Genomic DNA, 17,450 nt, shown 5'->3' on the forward strand with positions numbered 1-17,450 from the left:
TCAATTCCCGGCAACCACATGGTGGCTCACAACCATCTGGAATGAGGTCTGGTGCCCTCTTCTGGCCTGAAGACATACACACAGACAGAATATTGTATACATAATAAATAAATAAATATTTAAAAAAAAAACAAAGAAAATTATAAAGAAACCTGGCGCTGGTGGTGCACGCCTTTAATCTCAGCACTCAGGAGGCAGGGGCAGGCGGATCTCTGTGAGTTCAAGCCAGCCTGGACTACAAGAGATAGTTCCAGGACAGACACCAAAGCAAAGAAAACAAACAAACAAACAGAAACCACCATCTTCAGAGGCTGCGGAGCCTTCATTAGGGACACCATAGTTTCTGATACAGGGGAAAGAATCTAACTGCAGCTTCAAGAATTCTTAACCACAAGGGTCAGGCTGACCATCCAGAAACACAGCTCCTGAGATGTAATCCTGCCTGGTCCACTCATCTCTGACCCCTTGTCTACTTACCACAGGGATGCAGGCGCTCTAAGAGAAAAAGACAAGCGAGGAATGGAAGCATAGGCTGTCCTTGTCACCAGTCTGGGAGGCTCCAAGAGGAGCTGGCCTTGGGTTTAAAGACTTTAAAGGTGTTTAATTATTTGGACTTACAGCCTCTAGAACCACAAGGTGGTAAATTGGAATTGTTTAAGCCACTATGTCCGTGGTTATTGGTTGTATCGGCAATGGGAAATGACAGTTGGGAAAAACCAGCTTATTTTTAAAAATAGCTTAAATTTCTGACTTGAAAATGGTTTCAATTTCTGACAGGATCCATCATAATGTTTACCTTTCAAAGAAGGTACCGCCATGCATGTAAAATAATTTTAATTATAGAGAGCTCAATTAATGAGTCTCCAAGTCTACTGCGGTTTTCAACAGTGGGGAAGCTTCAGATATGTTATCAGAGGTCAGTTGGTTCACATGTTGTGCAGGTGATGCTAGATGCCTGTATCATTTTGAACTCATGAATTTAAACATGTTTGATATTTTGGGTCACTGAAATTATTACTGATTTGCCTAAATTGTTCGTCTGAGGCATAACTGTGTCTTGCTGGTCTAAAGTCTAGGCGTCAGCTGAGCTGGCAGCTTCTGGAGGCCTTGCTTCTTGCCTGGTTGGGATGGGGACTCAACACTCCAGTCTCGGGTGCCAATAACCATTTTGCCTGAAGCCAACTCCCCGGGATGGGGATGGCTAATATCCAATTAGGAGGGTTAGTCACAGTTATAACACCTATACAGCGTACCGGGTCTCTGAGATGTGAAGCTTCTATCATTGGTGAGCTGCGGTCACAAGGGCTGGGAAACAACTGCTTTAGAGAGGAAACGGAAATTGCTTGGCTATTTTATTTAATGATTAACGATATTTGCTTTAGCTGCTTTTCTTATTGCTGTAATCAAATACCTGGCAAAGGTCAACTTAACAGAGGAAGGGTCTAATTTGACTTGGGGTTCAGGGGATACAGTCCGACATGGTGGGAAAGGTGTGGTTGTGAGAGGAAGCTTGCTCACATACTGGAAGGAAGCAGGGGTGGGGTGCACTCAGCCGGCTAGGTTTTCCCTCTCACTATTCAGTTCTGGGATCGAGGGAGAATCTTCCCGCCTCAGCTAATCTCTCTAGGACCCCTCACTGACATAGCACAGCTGGGTCTCACCAATGCTTGGGTGTTCCACAGTCTAATCAAGTTGACAGCAGAAGCAGTTAAACTTGATAGTGGTGTTACTTATGGCTCTGTTGCTATGATAAAATACCATGACCAAGAGCAACTTATAGAAGGAAGGGCTTATTGGGCTTATAACTCCGGAGGGAATAGGAGTCCATCGGGCCATTGGCTCATGGCTACAAGTAGCAGGCAAGGTGGCAGGAACAGGAAGCCGAGAGCTCAGGGAAGTAGAAGGAGCCTGGGGCTTTTAATCTCAAATCCTGCTCCCAGGGACATACTTCCTCCTGCAAGTCTGCATCAACCAAACTCCCCTAAACAGCACCACTAACTGGGGACCGAGTGCTGAAATGTGACGACCACGGGGGACATTTCCCATTCAACCTCTACGGTAGTCCGCGTTTTAGTTGCTGAGCAGACGTTTAAAATGTGCAGTTGTGTTGGGAGCTGGATAAAGAGGGGCAGGGCTCAGTGGAGAGAATGGAGCTGGAGTCAGAAATGTAGGAGTGTTGACTTGTTGGTGGCATTGACAGTGACAGGCCAACAGAAGGAAAGAGGCCAGCAGCCCACAGCCTAGAGGGGTGACTGACATCCTGGAAATACGGAGGAAACAGTGTTCCCAAAGAAGTTCTCAGCTGCATGCATGCATGGAGAATTCAAGCAAAGAGACTGGTGGGGGATCATGGGATTGACAATGATAAACTCATCAATGACCTTGACAAGAGCAGTCCTTTCCCGGTCCAGCTTAGCTGGGACAGACAGAGAGAGGATTAAAGATACAGAAGCGGACAGCACATCTCCATTTCAAGAAACTCTGCAGGAAGGCGGGAAGAAAGGCAAGGCTGCGAGTGGACTCACGGGCGTTGGCTCCCATGCTTTAAAGTGGAGAACGCAGGACCTATTTGCATTGTGGTGGGAATGGGCAAGCGGAAAGGAAAGACCAATGCGTTAGAAAGAGGACTGGGGAAAGTAAGCTAAGGGCAAGGCAATGGGTAAAGGAGCTTGCTGGTGAACTGAGTTCAATCCCTAGGACGCTGCGGTAGAAAACTCCAGCTGTGGACCACGGCACCTATGAGCATGTGCATACACTAGACAGATGAATAAAAATAAATATTAAACAAGGGAATCACAAGACAGGCGAGTAGAGTTGAAAGGCGGCCCCCAGATACCTGTCAGGTCTTTGGCGTCTCTGTTTATAAAGCTTGCAGGTTCCAAGCATCCCGCTTTTGTTCTCGGCATACTGTCTGTGCAATCTCTTCTTGCGGTTGGCCCACAAAGCCTTAGCCTGCAGGAATGAACAGGTGAGCAGAGTGGGTGGATGATAACACCTGCTTGAAGAGAGCCTGACCCGGCTTGAACTCTGATTCAGTAGCTGAGCAGCTCCTGTACCTTGGGTACACCATTAAATCTCTCCAAACTTAGCACTCCTAACTAGCCGCAGGAAAATAACACTAACTTCTCCTTTCAAGCGGTTGTTGGAGGTTGTATGTGAAATGGCATGTAAGCCACAGTGCCTGGGACATAGGAAACAACGTGACCTAGAGTAGATGATGACAGTAATGACCGTATAGCTCGCCCATGTCAGTGTAAATGTCAAATTGTTTTCTTTTTTCTCTGATATTTTTATTACTTTATAAATAATAGGAATCAAAATTTCCACTTCCTCCCCTCCTCCCACTTCCCTCCTGCTCCCTCACTTCCCCTCCCCCTTCAGTCCTAAGAGAGGACTGTGGGAAGTCCAAGGTCCTCCCCCCTCCATCCAGGCTTAGGAAGATATGCATCCAAATAGACTAGGATCCCAAAAAGCCAGTACATGCAGTAGAGACAAATCCCAGTGCCATAATCATTGGCTTCTCAGTCTTCCCCAATGGTCAGCCACATTCAAAGGGTCCAGTTTGATCACATGCTCGTTCAGTCCCAGATCAGCTGGATTTGGTGAGCTCCCATTAGTTCAGGCACACTGTCTCAGTGGGTGGATTGACTCAAATTGTTTTCTTACGACAAAACTTTTCAGGCTAAGGACTGCAGTGGCCACAGGTTTTTGTGGTGCTTTTACATAATTGGGAGGAAGAACTCAGATCATCTATTAGATGCCATTTCCACCTGAGGATCAGGGATGTAGTTCCGGGGTAGAACACTTGCATGGTATCGATGTGTTCCTGAATTCTGTCTCAGATCTGGAAGAAGGAGGGGGAGGAAGAAAGGGAGGGAAGGAAAGAAGAAGGGAACCAGACACAAGGTACTGAAAGGAGCAATGAGAGGGTCTCATGCACACACTCAAGATTTTATACTTTTCCCACCAGAAATATCCATGTTAAAACAAGATTTAAGTTCTTTCTGCTCTTGTGCCTCTCTTGCTCTGGGCAGAGAGGAGCCATGCAGAGAATGAGAAGACAGTAGGATGCAGATGCAGCCAAGGCTACAGGGTCGCTCTTTTCCAAGTGAGTGAGTGAGCCACACTGCTGGCAGAACGCAGAAGCAACATTAAAGAGAAGGCAGTTCTCGTGTGGCTGCTTACGACATGCAGTGAGAGAAGCCTGCAGACCAGGCTGGGCTCTGACTGGCTTCTGGTGTTCTGAACCTCAGCCCATTTGACCTGAACCCATCAAGCTTTCTCCCAGGCCTGGGAATGTAGCTCAGTTTATAGGGTGCTTGCCCAGTGCACACAAAACCCTGGGTTTCATCCCTGGCATTGCGTAATCAGGTGTGGTAGTACACCCCTGTAATCGCAGCGGCCAGGAGGTGGAGACGAGGGTGAGGAGTTTTAAGTCTTCCTCAGCTATATAACATACATACATTTGGGGCTAGCCTGGGCTATATGAGATCGTGTCTCAGACAACCACCCCATCCCACCCCAGTGTCCCTCAAGTTATTTCTTTGCCTAAACAATGGGCCATAAATCCTGTGTAAGCTCCATTAAGAGAGTGACTTGTCTTTGAGGACAATGAGAGACTGGGCAACTTGTCACCTTTAAGATTTAGCCTTATTGTGGAAACAATGTACGTGGTTCGGTTTATTTTGAGAAGGGACCCCACAAGCGTCACCAGTGGCACTGCAAGGTTTGTATCCTGAAGCACGGAATGATTGCCTTAGATGTGAAAATAAAACCACAGGATTTTATGTGGGGCAATATGTATGTCTGCTGTCATTTCCTGACTTACGTCTCCTTACTATAAACAATGACAGATGTCCGGAGTGGTAGTGGTGGGCATATTTGCATTAATTCCTGTCAGAGGAAAGCTGTTCCACATGTCACAACATGACGATGGCAGAAGGCTGCGTGGTACCTGCTTTCCACAGCCCCAGCCAGGCCACCTGTACTCCCGTTGGTCGGCACAGAACGTCATGACTCAGTCCAACGTGAAAGACAGATTTCTTTTACAATGACAGTGTTGAAAGTGACAGGAAGAAAAAGAAATTTAAAATATTTTCATTAACTGCCTGGAAAGTTTTTGGGGGAGCACCCTTGATCTCAGCTTCCACGGCTGCTCTATTAGGGGACTGGTTGTTTCCCAGGTCTAGGAGCTGGAAGTCTGAAGTGAAGCTGTCAGAGGGGCCAGGCTCCTTTGGAACCCTGTAGGATGAGCCCTTCCGTGTCTCTCCTCCTGCTAGAAGTTTGTTGATGACCTTTGACTCCCTTGACTAGCAGCAGCATCACTCTGGTCTCTGCCCTCTGTGTGTCTGTCTTCACACAGCCATTTTGTTATTGTTTGAATGTGAAAGTCCCTCACAGGCTCATGCCCTTGACCTTTCATTGTCCAGGGCGCTGCTATTTGTTTTGGACAGTTGAGGGACCTTAGGAGGTGGAGCCTTTAGGGACGGAGCCTCCAGGAGGCAGAGCCTCTAGGAGGAGGAGCCCTTAGGGGGTGGAGCCTTTAGGAGGTGGAGTCTTTAGGAGGCACAGCCTTTAGGAGGTGGAACCTTGCTAGAGGAAGTGGGCCATTGGGGTAGGCCTTGAGATTTCCACTTCCTGTTCACACTCTGCTTCCTGACTGTTCTGCCTCCCTGCTTTCCTTTTGAACTATGAGGCATGTAAACAGAGACTGCACTTGCTTGCCTTTCCAAGCTGCCTAGACCCAAATAATCACATAGAAAATATATTAACTACAGCACTGTTTGGCCAATGGCTCAGGCATATTCCTAGCTAGCTCTTATATCTTAACCCATTTCTATTCATCTGTGTGTCACAATGAGGCTGTGAGTTACTGGTAAGGTTCTGGCATCTTTCTCCTTTAGCAATTACTTGGTATCTGCTTGACGCAACCTACTCTCTTTATATATCCTTGTTCTGATTTCCTGTCTGGCTTTACTCTGCTAAGCCGTTGGCCAAAAAGCTTTATTCATCAAACAATAAAAGCAACGCATGTACAGAAGGCCATCCCACATCGAGGCCAGGTGAGCCTTCCTCCTTGAATTTCTTCTTCTCAAGGATTTTGTCACAACAGTGGAGAAAGTAAACAATATGGCTGTCTACTGACAAGGACCCCAGTACTTTTGAATGAGAGGCCCCATTGATTTCAATATGATCTTATCTGAACTAATGACATTCACGCTAACCCATCTCCAAAAAGAGTCATGTTCTGAGGTCCTGGAGGCTAAGACTCCAACTTGTCATTTGGAACTTAACACCCTCTGGCTGAAGGAGTTCATGGACTTGGGTGTCTGGTGAGCATTTGGAGATTTGCCTGAGGCCCCAGAGACCAGAGCACATGAGAACAACAGGTTATAGAGAAGGAAACAGGCCAAGCACAAATCGTGCCTGCGTTGCAACTCTGCCCCTTACATTGGTAGCGGTAGTCTCCCACTACAGATCTGGACTCAGGGACTCTGACCGATGGTAGCCCTACCTGGTGACTGACGATGCCCACATTCTGTACCCGAGTCCAGGCTGGGAGTGAAATTTGTGATCGTGCACAGGACACTCTCACTCTCTGCTGGGGCCATATGCTTGGAAATGTCTGAATTTTGTGCAGAGACACACAGGCAGTGTTCTCCTAAGTGCGGTTACATAATGAGGGCATGGTCTTGCATAATAATTAGCATGTGTAATTAGGCACAGACTTCTTGTCCTTTAATTAGACAATCAAGACATCTAATTACTAAATTAAGATGTAATTACGTGGCCCAAGATCTTCATATTTCTTTTTATCCATCAGAGATTATATTTAGAAAATAATTTGCAGAAACTGATGGAAAATCTCCGATTTAAGAGTGTTCAAGGAAGTGTTCAATAGCTGTGATTCTCCTCTGGCCTTTCCATTTGGGGATAAAGGGAGGCATTTAAAATGCCACCACTTGCTTGAAAGGCTACCTTTTCCAAATGGGGCTGCTGACCTTTGGCACACAGACTAATGAACAGGAATGTGGGTGTGGCTAATCCGTGGAATTCACACAAGGCTCTCGCACGTGCTTTGTGATTCTCCTCAACTGTGGACATAACTGTGATGTTCTGGGAAGTCATTCAAGCCAGCACTCCTCTCAGACGCTCGGAGAAACCCTGCTTCCCGCTGCGACCTGCTCGGTGTTTCCCAATGACTGTTTTAGCTATAAGCACAATGCTGTGTCATGTAAACCCTGCTTAAGAGGCGGCTCCCTTTCCCTGGATATTGGAGGCTTGGCTGAACTGTTCTCAGGTTGGAGAAAAAAGCATCCTTCTCACTGCAGAGGGTTTTGAGCTCTAGTATTCATCAGAAGCCAGACTGGAGTGCTGTCCTGTTATTTTTTCCTTGTTCCTAAATTGGGATTTGGCTGATCTCGGCATGAGGCTAAGCACCCAGTTTGACTCATTAATTTTTCTGAACCAACTGAACTTTTGACCTAATTGTCTGCCTGGGTGGAGATTGGGGCCATATGGCAGGTTTGCCCAGGCCAGCTCTGACTCTAACGGTGTCACCTCTCTGTTCCCATAAGCTGGCATATCCCCTCATCCCAGTGTTTGGACAGCCGGACCAAAAGCAATACAGCCTCTGTTGGGCCACTTTTTCTGGTTTGGGATGGAGAATACCTGCCTCCCTCTGTGTTTAGGCAGGAAGACAAAATCTTACAAAGGGTGTAAGAGGGAAGTAGGGCAGTCTCCTTGCCGTGAGGGGCCTCCACCTCTATTTTTTTTCTCAGTGAGGTCATGGCCATGGAATGTGATGAACAACGAGTTGAATATGAATAGGGGGTTGGCCTGGACCCAAAAAGCGATCCCAGGGAGCTTATGCTCTGCCACTGGACGGTTTTGTTTTGCCTTCTGGGGTGTAGTTCATGATGGATCTAGAAGGTGAGGAACTGAGGTGCTTGTGTGGAGAAGACTGACGGCGTTCTAGTGGAGGATGGTATCAGACTGCCTTCCTCTGAGGTACCCAGACTGCGAAGTGCCTCCCCCATCCGGAGGATGTTCTTAGACACGTTCATTGCAAACTTCTCTCAGCCTCGCTAAGAGAACTCAACAGTTCTGCATCCTAACAGGGCCAATGACATGAATATAAGCACCCGTTTCTTGGCTTTAAAATGTCTCTTCTCTGTCCACCCAGGTATTCCACATCGGCATTCTCAAGACTGGAGAAGCTGGGCATCAGACACCCCAGGCCCTCTCCTTTTGTTGGAAACTTGATGCTTTTCCGCCAGGTGAGACTCTGGGTCTAGCACAAGATTTCCCATGGGGAATTGCTTCTGTTTACAGAATGTTTGTGGCGTGTTAAAGAGTAGTTTCTCAAGACCAAACAGGGCTTACACAAGGAGTGTAGGCCTTGCAAAGCAATTAAATATGACTTGCTACATTAGCACATAAAGGAGAGGAGTATATACACCTCAACAGACGCCAAGAAATATTTAATAAATTTTAATAACCATTCGTGATATCAGATCTTAGTGGACTAGGAATAAAATGACACAAAATGTGTGGGTTGGAGGTGGCACAAGCCTTTAATCCCAGCACTTGGAAGGTAGAGGCAGGCAGACCTCTGTGAGTTCAAGGCCAGCCTGGTCTACAGTGTGAGTTCCAAGATAGATAGATAGATAGATAGATAGATAGATAGATAGATAGATAACGAGACCCTGTCTCAAAAAAGAAAAACAAAAAAGGAAGGGAGGAAGAAGAAAGAACCTTTCTCCACTGGAATGGGGTTTCCTCCCCCCCCCAATAAACCTTCATCTCCAGCTTATGCTATAACAATGTTCATCTCTTATGATTCATCAGTATGCATTCATTCGTTCATTCGCTCATCCACCCACCCACCCCGAACCCAGCTTGTTGAGTATTTAAATATACCAGGGTCTAGGAGACAGAAGTAGAGGTACACTCTCAAGGTCACATCCAGCCATGGTGTGTACCATCAGTTGGGGTGTGTGTGCCATGTACTGGATTGGGAAGTGGCTAGCAGCCGTGGCGCTGCTCCAGGGAGAACCACCAAGGAGCGTCATTGTGGGGTTCCTAGAGAAGGGGTTCCTGCAGGAGCTGCAGACAAGGACACGCACACCAGGGAGAGAACCCTGTCAGCAGCCTGCAGGGACCAAAACTAACGTGGGACCCTGGAGGATGTAGCTGTGTGTGACGTGCGGGCTACAGATTCACTTACAGATTTGAAGGTCAAGTCAGGAACCCTTCTAGGCCACCGCTGTTGAGTAGAGGATTGGCCCTGAGAAAGACTATCTCACAAGGGACAAGAGTTGAGATCAGGGCTGCAGAATCCACGCTGTGGCCAACAGCAGGGACAAGAGCTTAGTGTGTGGGAGGAGATAGCAGTCCAGAGAAGAAAACAGTTGGAGCAAAGGAAGGACCACAGTGACTCCAAAACTCAGAAGATTCAGGGGAAATGCGGGAACCAGCAGTCAAAGGGTTGAACCTGCAGAGCAAAGACAATGGCCACGGGGAGACAGAAGGAAGGGGTTGGGAGGGGAAGCTCAGTCAGGGAGAAGATATTTTAAGTGTGTGGTCGTCAGCTCACCAGAGTGACATGGCAGTGGAGATGACCAGGGCATTTGTAGATAGGGACCCGGTATCTATTTTTGAAGGTTATTTTTTACTGCCATTGGTTTTTCTCAGAAGCCTGATTAGCTTGTGGGGACACTGCCTCCAGTCCCACAGCAGGCGCCACCAGATCCTGCACGGGAATTGCCATACAAGGGCAGGAAGGGCTAATTTGGGCCAACCCTGATAGCAAGCCTCTGAGGATGCTGGGATTTCCCCACTCCTCCCCCTGCAGGGCACTGCTCCACCCCCTAGGCAGAGAATGACCTACATCTGGCCCTTTGCCTGCCACGTCGCAATTTCCTTTCTCTTTCTTTCTTTCTCTGTCTTTCTGCACCATTTGTTGCTGCCTTTTCTATCTCCCCTGCTTGGCAAACACCCTCTTCTCTCATCCCTCCCCCTGGGGTGCCCGGTTCACAACTTTTAAGCCCATGAACTATCACCCCAACAGGCCTCCTACACCCTCTTGAAGCAAGTGTGAAGGGAGCTAAAAGTGTCAAAATAGAATAAACAAGCCATAGAGGAAAGTGAAAGAAACTAAATTCCACACGTTGGAGGGTGGGGGAAATGACCAGATATAGTCAGTTGAGTAAAACGTATTTGTTATTAACATCTGGAAGCAGACAGGATAGCTGTCATGCAAGGAGACCCCTGGCTGGCTGGCTCTGGAGAATGTCTACATCAGATTCTCTCAGCCCATCGTCCCTGTGAATATAAACTCTCGTGCTCTCTCTGGAGCTCAGCAAAGGCACAGATCGCCCCTTGACATACGCTTCACCAGTTTGCTTCACAAATGCTGCCACGCTGTGCCTCATTCCCTGAACTGGGAAGTCAGATCATTAGAGAGGTTTATCAAAACATAGACGTACTAATCTGCACACCCTGAGGTACTTGTATTTTTTTAAACTAAAATATAATTACATCATTGTCTGCTTTTCCTCTCTCTATTTTCTCCCTTATGCCCCTGTTGTTCCCTTTCGAAATCATGACCTTGTCTTCTTTCGTTTATAAATAAAGATGTATAGACACCACTTGCTCAGGCCAGTTAGTGATACCTACTTGTTTGTGATTTTAGCACTGGATAACCAAGTAGGGGTTAATCCCTGGGGGAGGGGGGATGATGACTATTTTTCCCTTCTCTGCATTCCTTTGTGGAATGTAGTTCTCTGCCTGTAGGTGGGGCCCTGAATTTACCCTCTATTCTTGTGTTTGTCCAGGCTTTTCTTGCTATAGTCCAGGCTTTCACTGTGCAGAGTTACTGAGAACAGGGCGTAGTTCCAGGCAGGCCATGTGCTTTCTCGAGCCCACAGAGCTCTGACCCTCCATCCCTATGACTCAGATCTAGCATTTTCTACCCATCTCCGGATTCCCAACACACGCACGTTTTCACATATATGTCCTTCCCACCACATCTCACGGACAATGCCTGCCCACGTGACAGCCTATCACACTTGCTTATGCTTCCTGTCTATTTCATTTGTATTTTAATAAATAAAGCTTGCCTGAGGATCAGAGAGTAAAACAGCCCCACTGGTCAGCCTTACAGACCAGACAGTGGTTGCACACACCTTTCGTCCCAGTAGCCACACTAGTTTGCCATAGAAACTGGGTAGTAGTGGTGCACACCTTTAATCCCAGTTCTAGAGAGGGATATAAAATGGGAGGAGCCAGCGCTCAGACACAGTCTCGTTCTGAGGATTCAGGAGGCAGGATCGCCATTTGAAACTGAGGTAGAGGTAAGAGCCCGTGGCTGGCTATTGTGCTTTTCTGATCTTCAGGTTGAACCCCACCATCTGTCTCTGGGTTTTTATTAATCATGCTCCACACATACACTTCTGCTGCATCCCTACAGCAGAAGGGCTTAGCGTGTTCTGACCTCCACCAATTTCAGGTACCCTAAAGTTTCAGCCTATGAAAAACCATGCTGAGGGCCTTCGGTTCGGAATCCATTGTTTGACACTTACCTCAGATCATGAAAATTTGGAATTTGTGGTCATTTGGGTAGATTCAGAAGTTTACACATATGAGGGCCATGGAAGGGGACTTGGCCCACATGAGCCACGTCTGAGAGGGACATTGTAGATGTGAAAACAAGTAGTCTTCAGATGTGTGAGCAGCAATTATATGCAGATAGCTGAGGTGCTTGTGGTCTCCTCTGTCCTTAAATAGAGCTGCTGAGAGCTTTACTCAGCAATATTTTTAAAAAGCCATTTCTTTACTCAATATTCTATAGTAATTCAATGCAGTATAATGGTGATCCTTCTTTTATTGTTTATGTAATTGTGATCTTGCTGTTCTGTTTTTACCCTCTCTGAATAAGTTAGAACCATTGAAATTTTGCTCAGTCTTATTCTTACCATGGTGCTGTGTTTTTTGTTTTATTTTTCTCCAGGGTTTTTGGGAGAGCCAATTGGAACTCAGGGAGAAATACGGACCTCTGTGTGGGTAAGGGGAAAATTCAGAATCTCTTATACATGTTTTGATTTCTTGTGTTGAACTAATGTGGAGGTCATGACAATACTAGGACTGTCATGCACATTTGAATGTTATTTCTGAGGATGCCCAAGGAGGATAAGTACATATAGTGCACACACACACACACACACACACACACACATAGATGAGGATGCCCAAGGAGGATAAGTACATATAGTGCGCGCGCGTGCGCGCGCACACACACACACACACACACGCACACACACAGATGAGGATGCCCAAGGAGGATAAGTACACTATAGTGCACACACACACACACAGATGAGGATGCCCAAGGAGGATAAGTACACTATAGTGCACACACACACACACACACACACACAGATGATGATGCCCAAGGAGGACAAGTACACTATAGTGCACACACAGATGAGGTTATCCTGGCACACACTCGGCACTGGAAACAAGTTCTGTGAACAATGACATATAACAACAGTGTTACCAAGCCTGTCCTGGATATACTAGGATAGCTGATCTCCTTGCTCACAGCCACAAAAAGTAATATAGTTCTTCCCTTTACTTTTCCTGGATTTTTTTCTTTGCTGTCTTTCTTTTTTTTTCTTTCTCTTAAAAAATATTTATTTTTAATTTATATGTATGTGCATATGTACCAAGTACGCAGAAGCTTATTGAGGCCAGAAGAGGTTATCAGATTCTCTGGAACTGGAGTTACAGATGGTTGTGAGCCAAATGTGGGTGCTGGAAACTGAACCCAGGTCCTCTGCAAGAGCAGCAAATGCTCTTAACTGCGGAGACATCTCTCCAGGCCCTCGTTTAAGCTTTTTATGACTCAGGATGTTTGTGCTGAATTTTGCCTACATCATTTTCTAGATTCAAGTTCTGAAAGATTTGAATCTTTTTGCATTTCAGCATGGTCCGTGCTCCCCAGGGTCCCCACCCTTTTCAGCATGGGTCCGTGCTCCCCGGGGTCCCCTCCTTGCAGTCTGTTTTCACATGGCTCCTCCTTAGCCACTCGGTGACTTTCAGCAGCTTTTCCTAGATCCTCAGGCTAGCAGTCATTTCTATAGGTGCACAGAGATTTTTGTGGAATTGCTTTGCCTGTTCTGACAAGTTTGGTTGTTTGTAAACCTTTCTATCGCAAAGCTCTGGACCTGCATTCTCTCAGCACTGCTTTGGAAAGGTATTGGCCTCAAATCTTTGTGGACATGGCTCTACCCAAGAGAACAAGTGGTTACCGACTTTCTACCCTCTTCTATGGCCTTGAGAAAGTAAAAAGTGAAGCTGTTGTAGGAGACGACCTCTGTACTTGTCTGTTATTGCTGTGTAATACGCTACCCCCCAAACTCGGGGACATAAACAACTGTTTCACACTGTCTCAGGTCATCTGAGAGTTGGCTGAGATTGGCCACCCTGAGCCACCTGGCTGGATTTTCTGGCTTCCTGTGTCAGCAGGAGAGGGGGCTCATCTCTGCAGCTCCGCCTCTCATGTTTCCCATCATCCCTCGGGCTAAAGAGAGCAGGGTGCTCTTGTGGGAAGGCAGGGGTATGAGAGAAAGGCATGCTGCTGAGCACACTTGCTGGTATCCTTCCTGTCAAGTTCAGTGCTGGACCAGGGAGCATGCTGTGGCCACTGTAAGGTAACAAAGTCCCCTGGCCAAGCTTGGTGGTGATGGAGCGGGGAGGTACGCTCCTCTCGTGAGATGGTGGGGTGGCAACAATTGTCTTTAAATAATAAGCCCCCCCTTTCTTCTCTGGTCTCTGAATGTAGGACTTCACTCGAAGTGTTACTTTTCATGTGTAGCTTCTGACTCTAAGCAGGATACTCAATAAAGTATCAAGGGGCTGAATTGTTTGCCATTTTTCTTACCCTAGTGTTGTCTTGTTGCCTTTTTAACATCGTTCTGCAGTGGCCTTGACCCTGACCTGATGAGCACCTGTTTCTGATCCAGAAGGATGCGGTTTCCACTAGAGTTAGAGAAGGGTCTCCCTGATTTTAAATTCTAGAAACTACTTTCTTGGAGAATTTTTTTGTTGTTGTTTACGTTTTTAGCGTAGACGCTTTGGGTACATAAGAATTATTTTTAAATGTCAGGTGAAGAGTATAAAGGACATGAGAGGGAGGGGGGAAGGAGAGAGAGAGAGAGAGAAAGAGAGAGAGAGAGAGAGAGAGAGAGAGAGAGAGAGAGAGAATGAATTGGTTTCCTTGACAACGGGCTGTCCAATCAACTTTTCTTCCCAACTTTAACTAAGTTCATACAATTTATCCTTTTCATTTCCAGAAAACTTAAATCGCAGAGAATGATTTCAAATGAGGTTGTAAAGATCAAAATTGCAGTATCATCTCTATTCTTTGTTCCCACCTCCGGTGAAAAAAGGGGAATGATGGAATAATCTCTTCGCACAAAGCCATCAACCTTTTCTCCTGCAGAAAAAAACGATGGGCCTGCTGCCTCTGCGGGTCCTCTCCCTAAGACACTGCCTGCAGCCTCTGTGGGTCCTCTCCTGGTCCCTCCAGTGTGCAGTCGGGTAGGAATGGTGGTGTTGAACCGGCCTCTGTCTGAGTTGCCATCAAACCTAAAAGGCTCTTCTTGATCCTTACCTGTAGTATAATGGGCTCCCTGATTCAGACGTCAGAGGGCTGCGATGGTGGTCAATGAACTACAAAGATATCTCTCTCTCTCTCTCTCTCTCTATCTCTCTCTCTCTCTCTCTCTCTCTCTCTCTCTCTCTCTCTCTCTCTCTCTCTCTTGGAAACAATTCTATTTAAATGACATTGATTTTCAGGCTGCTTTTATGACTAGGAAATGGGGCCTATCATGCTCCTCTTACATCTTGAAAAATCCAGTAGGTTTGATTCCTCACTGAACAAGTGAAATCTCACTCTATGAGTGCCGGCTAGAGCAGCTCCGAGCCCTCCCATGACAGCACAGCCTGTCTGTGGAGAGCGATGTGTCTAGCAAAAATGCCCAACTGCGCTGAAAGTTAATAAAGCCACCCGTGGTGGTGGTGGTTAGGACCCCTACTTACCTGTCTTAGCAGCTTGGTCAGAGTCTGGGACTCCTTAAGTGGGGCCGGGGGGCAGGGGGAGGAAGACATTGCTGCTGAAGGATGCTGCCAAGAGGGATGGATAGCATCCATGTTTGTTATTGCTGCCATTGCTATCACCACTGCCGCCATCTAGAAGAAGTGTTTTCTCCACGTATCTAATTATGTTGGTGGCTTTGCTGGGTCTGTGTAAACTGCATCCTCCTTTGAACCTGAGTATAAACCAGGCAGCCTGCTGTGCACACTTCCCGGCTTCTAGCTCTGGTATCCGGTCCCTTCTGACTTGCCCTGTAGTATCATTGGTAAAAAGCAATTAACGTTTACCCATACTCTCTTTTGGTCTGAGGATCTGCTCCAAATCATGTTCCATCCCAATGTCCTCAAAAATGATATCAACATCATCACTGGTGATTAAATATAAACAGGGTAGAAACCATGCCCCACCAGTTTGCGACAGACTACGCAAAGCAGGAAGTAAGGACGCTTTAGTATGCCGTGACTATTCCTTATAGATACACGGGCCCTAAGTTCCGCTCATTAGCAGTGACTAAAGGCCTCCATCAGAAGCCCCTTTTCCCTGACCTCATCCATCTTTCAAGCACTCGCTCTGCAGCTCTGCTTTCAGTGAGCCTCCCTCTCATTTCTTCTGGACTCCACATCACTTTAATTTAGATCTTGAGTGCAAACATTGCTCCCCCTCATTGGAACATGCGGCTTATTCCCGGCACCTGGCGCCTGGCCCCGATGCTCCATGAAGCCAGCTTTGTTGCTTAACCTCCTGTATTCCCGTAAGAACATGAAGTTGTAAATAGGTTAACGTGGTTGCCGTGTGTCGTCCACAAAGCATGCTGACCTGGGTCTACTTCGCACTCTTCGCTACGGAGGCAGCCTCAGTCTCTAGCTTCTGCCACGTGCATGGTGGAAGACGTGGAGGACTGCCCTTCTGGTTTGCTGTGTTCATTAACAGTCTTCGGGAGGACTTCTCCTCCAACACACTCCTTATTAAATGATGCGTTATTTTTCAAAGGATTTAATTGTATGGAAGTATACTAACTCTAAAAATAATTTCTCAGTTGGGCAAGGCCTGCTGCTTTCACAAGCAATACTGCAGTGGAAGTTCTCAAATTTGTGTCATCACTCTCTTGTCTGAGTGTGTCTGGAGGATAGATCCCTGGGAATGGAATTTTTTTAGGTCAGAGACTATCTACATTTTTTATTTTGATATTACTAAATTGCTCTCTCTAGGGCTTATATCAACTTCTGCGCCAACAAATAAAACATGAAAAAATTGGATTCCTCGCATACCTGCCACTGAAATAAGTGATCAAGAGCTTATTAGCATTTGATGGCATATTGCCGCTGCTCTAATTGGTCCTTATTTATCATAAGCAACTTTGAACATTATTTATGTATTTAAAATTTACCATGTTTTGCTATTTCTTGCCACTTTGTGTTGAGGTAGTATTTTCCTCATTTATTTGTAAAAGCTCTTTACATATTAAAGAAAGTAGCCCTTTATATTTAACATATGTACAAGGTGTTGTCCTCAGGGTGATGATATTGGGAGATTGTGGAGTCCCCAGGAAGTAGGACCTGCTGGGGATCCCTTAACGTCCCCCTTAGGCACACTCTCACAGAAGACTGTGGGACTCCAATCATTGCCTCTACTCTTTCTTCCGGGTCACAAGGTGACCAGCTCTCTTTGCCATGGACATTCTCTTATTCCTATCCAGCCCCTCACTGGACACTTAGAAGCCATGAGTTAGCTGACCACAGACTGAGACTCTAAAGCAGCAAGAAAAATAAGCCTTTTCTCTTTATAAGTCAATTAGCTTAGGTATTTGGTTACCACATCAGAAAGCTGACTCATATAAGATACACCTTGATTTTTTCCAGAGGGTTCCCCTGGAAAATCCATCCTTTTGATTTGGTGCCATGTTTTCACGCCTCGTCCCTTCGGGATGCCTGTAAGTGTGTCTGACGCCTCTGTCCCTTTGCAATGCCTGCCTTACTGGCTTCACAGATTGGAATGCCACACGCGAGACCCCTTGTGTCTAGCAGCACCTGGTGTTCCAAGAGCACTTGTGCAATTCTGAGGACCTGAAGCAATCAATCTCCAGGGATCTATGGGTCCTCACACTGGAAAAATATCAACATGGCAAGCAAATACGGCTTTGACAAGGACGGACTGGCAGGTGACCGACCTCAAAGGTCATGCCACAGAAAGGGGAAGTATCACCTATGCTTCTACATGGAGGGTTAGGACCCTGATTTGATAGTTAGCATGGGGGATCTGATGCCACCTTGTCCGGAGGCAGGGAGAAAGT

At 46.5% G+C, this 17,450-nt stretch overlaps 1 protein-coding gene across 2 annotated transcripts in view; it reads left to right on the top strand.

Annotated features, from left to right (window-relative positions):
• Window positions 1–17,450, top strand: part of Tbxas1 (thromboxane A synthase 1) — a 165,212-nt gene that overhangs the window by 22,470 nt on the left and 125,292 nt on the right. For both annotated transcript variants that reach the window (XM_050148062.1, XM_050148063.1), the window contains exons 2-3: window positions 8,186–8,279; window positions 12,014–12,066. In XM_050148062.1, the coding sequence (XP_050004019.1) occupies window positions 8,186–8,279; window positions 12,014–12,066 (147 nt within the window). The remainder of the gene's footprint in view (window positions 1–8,185; window positions 8,280–12,013; window positions 12,067–17,450) is intronic.

Source organism: Alexandromys fortis, unplaced genomic scaffold, assembly GCF_014885135.2.
Source record: "Alexandromys fortis isolate MF-2015 unplaced genomic scaffold, M_Fortis_MF-2015_v1.1 scaffold_57, whole genome shotgun sequence".
Lineage (NCBI taxonomy): Eukaryota > Metazoa > Chordata > Mammalia > Rodentia > Cricetidae > Alexandromys > Alexandromys fortis.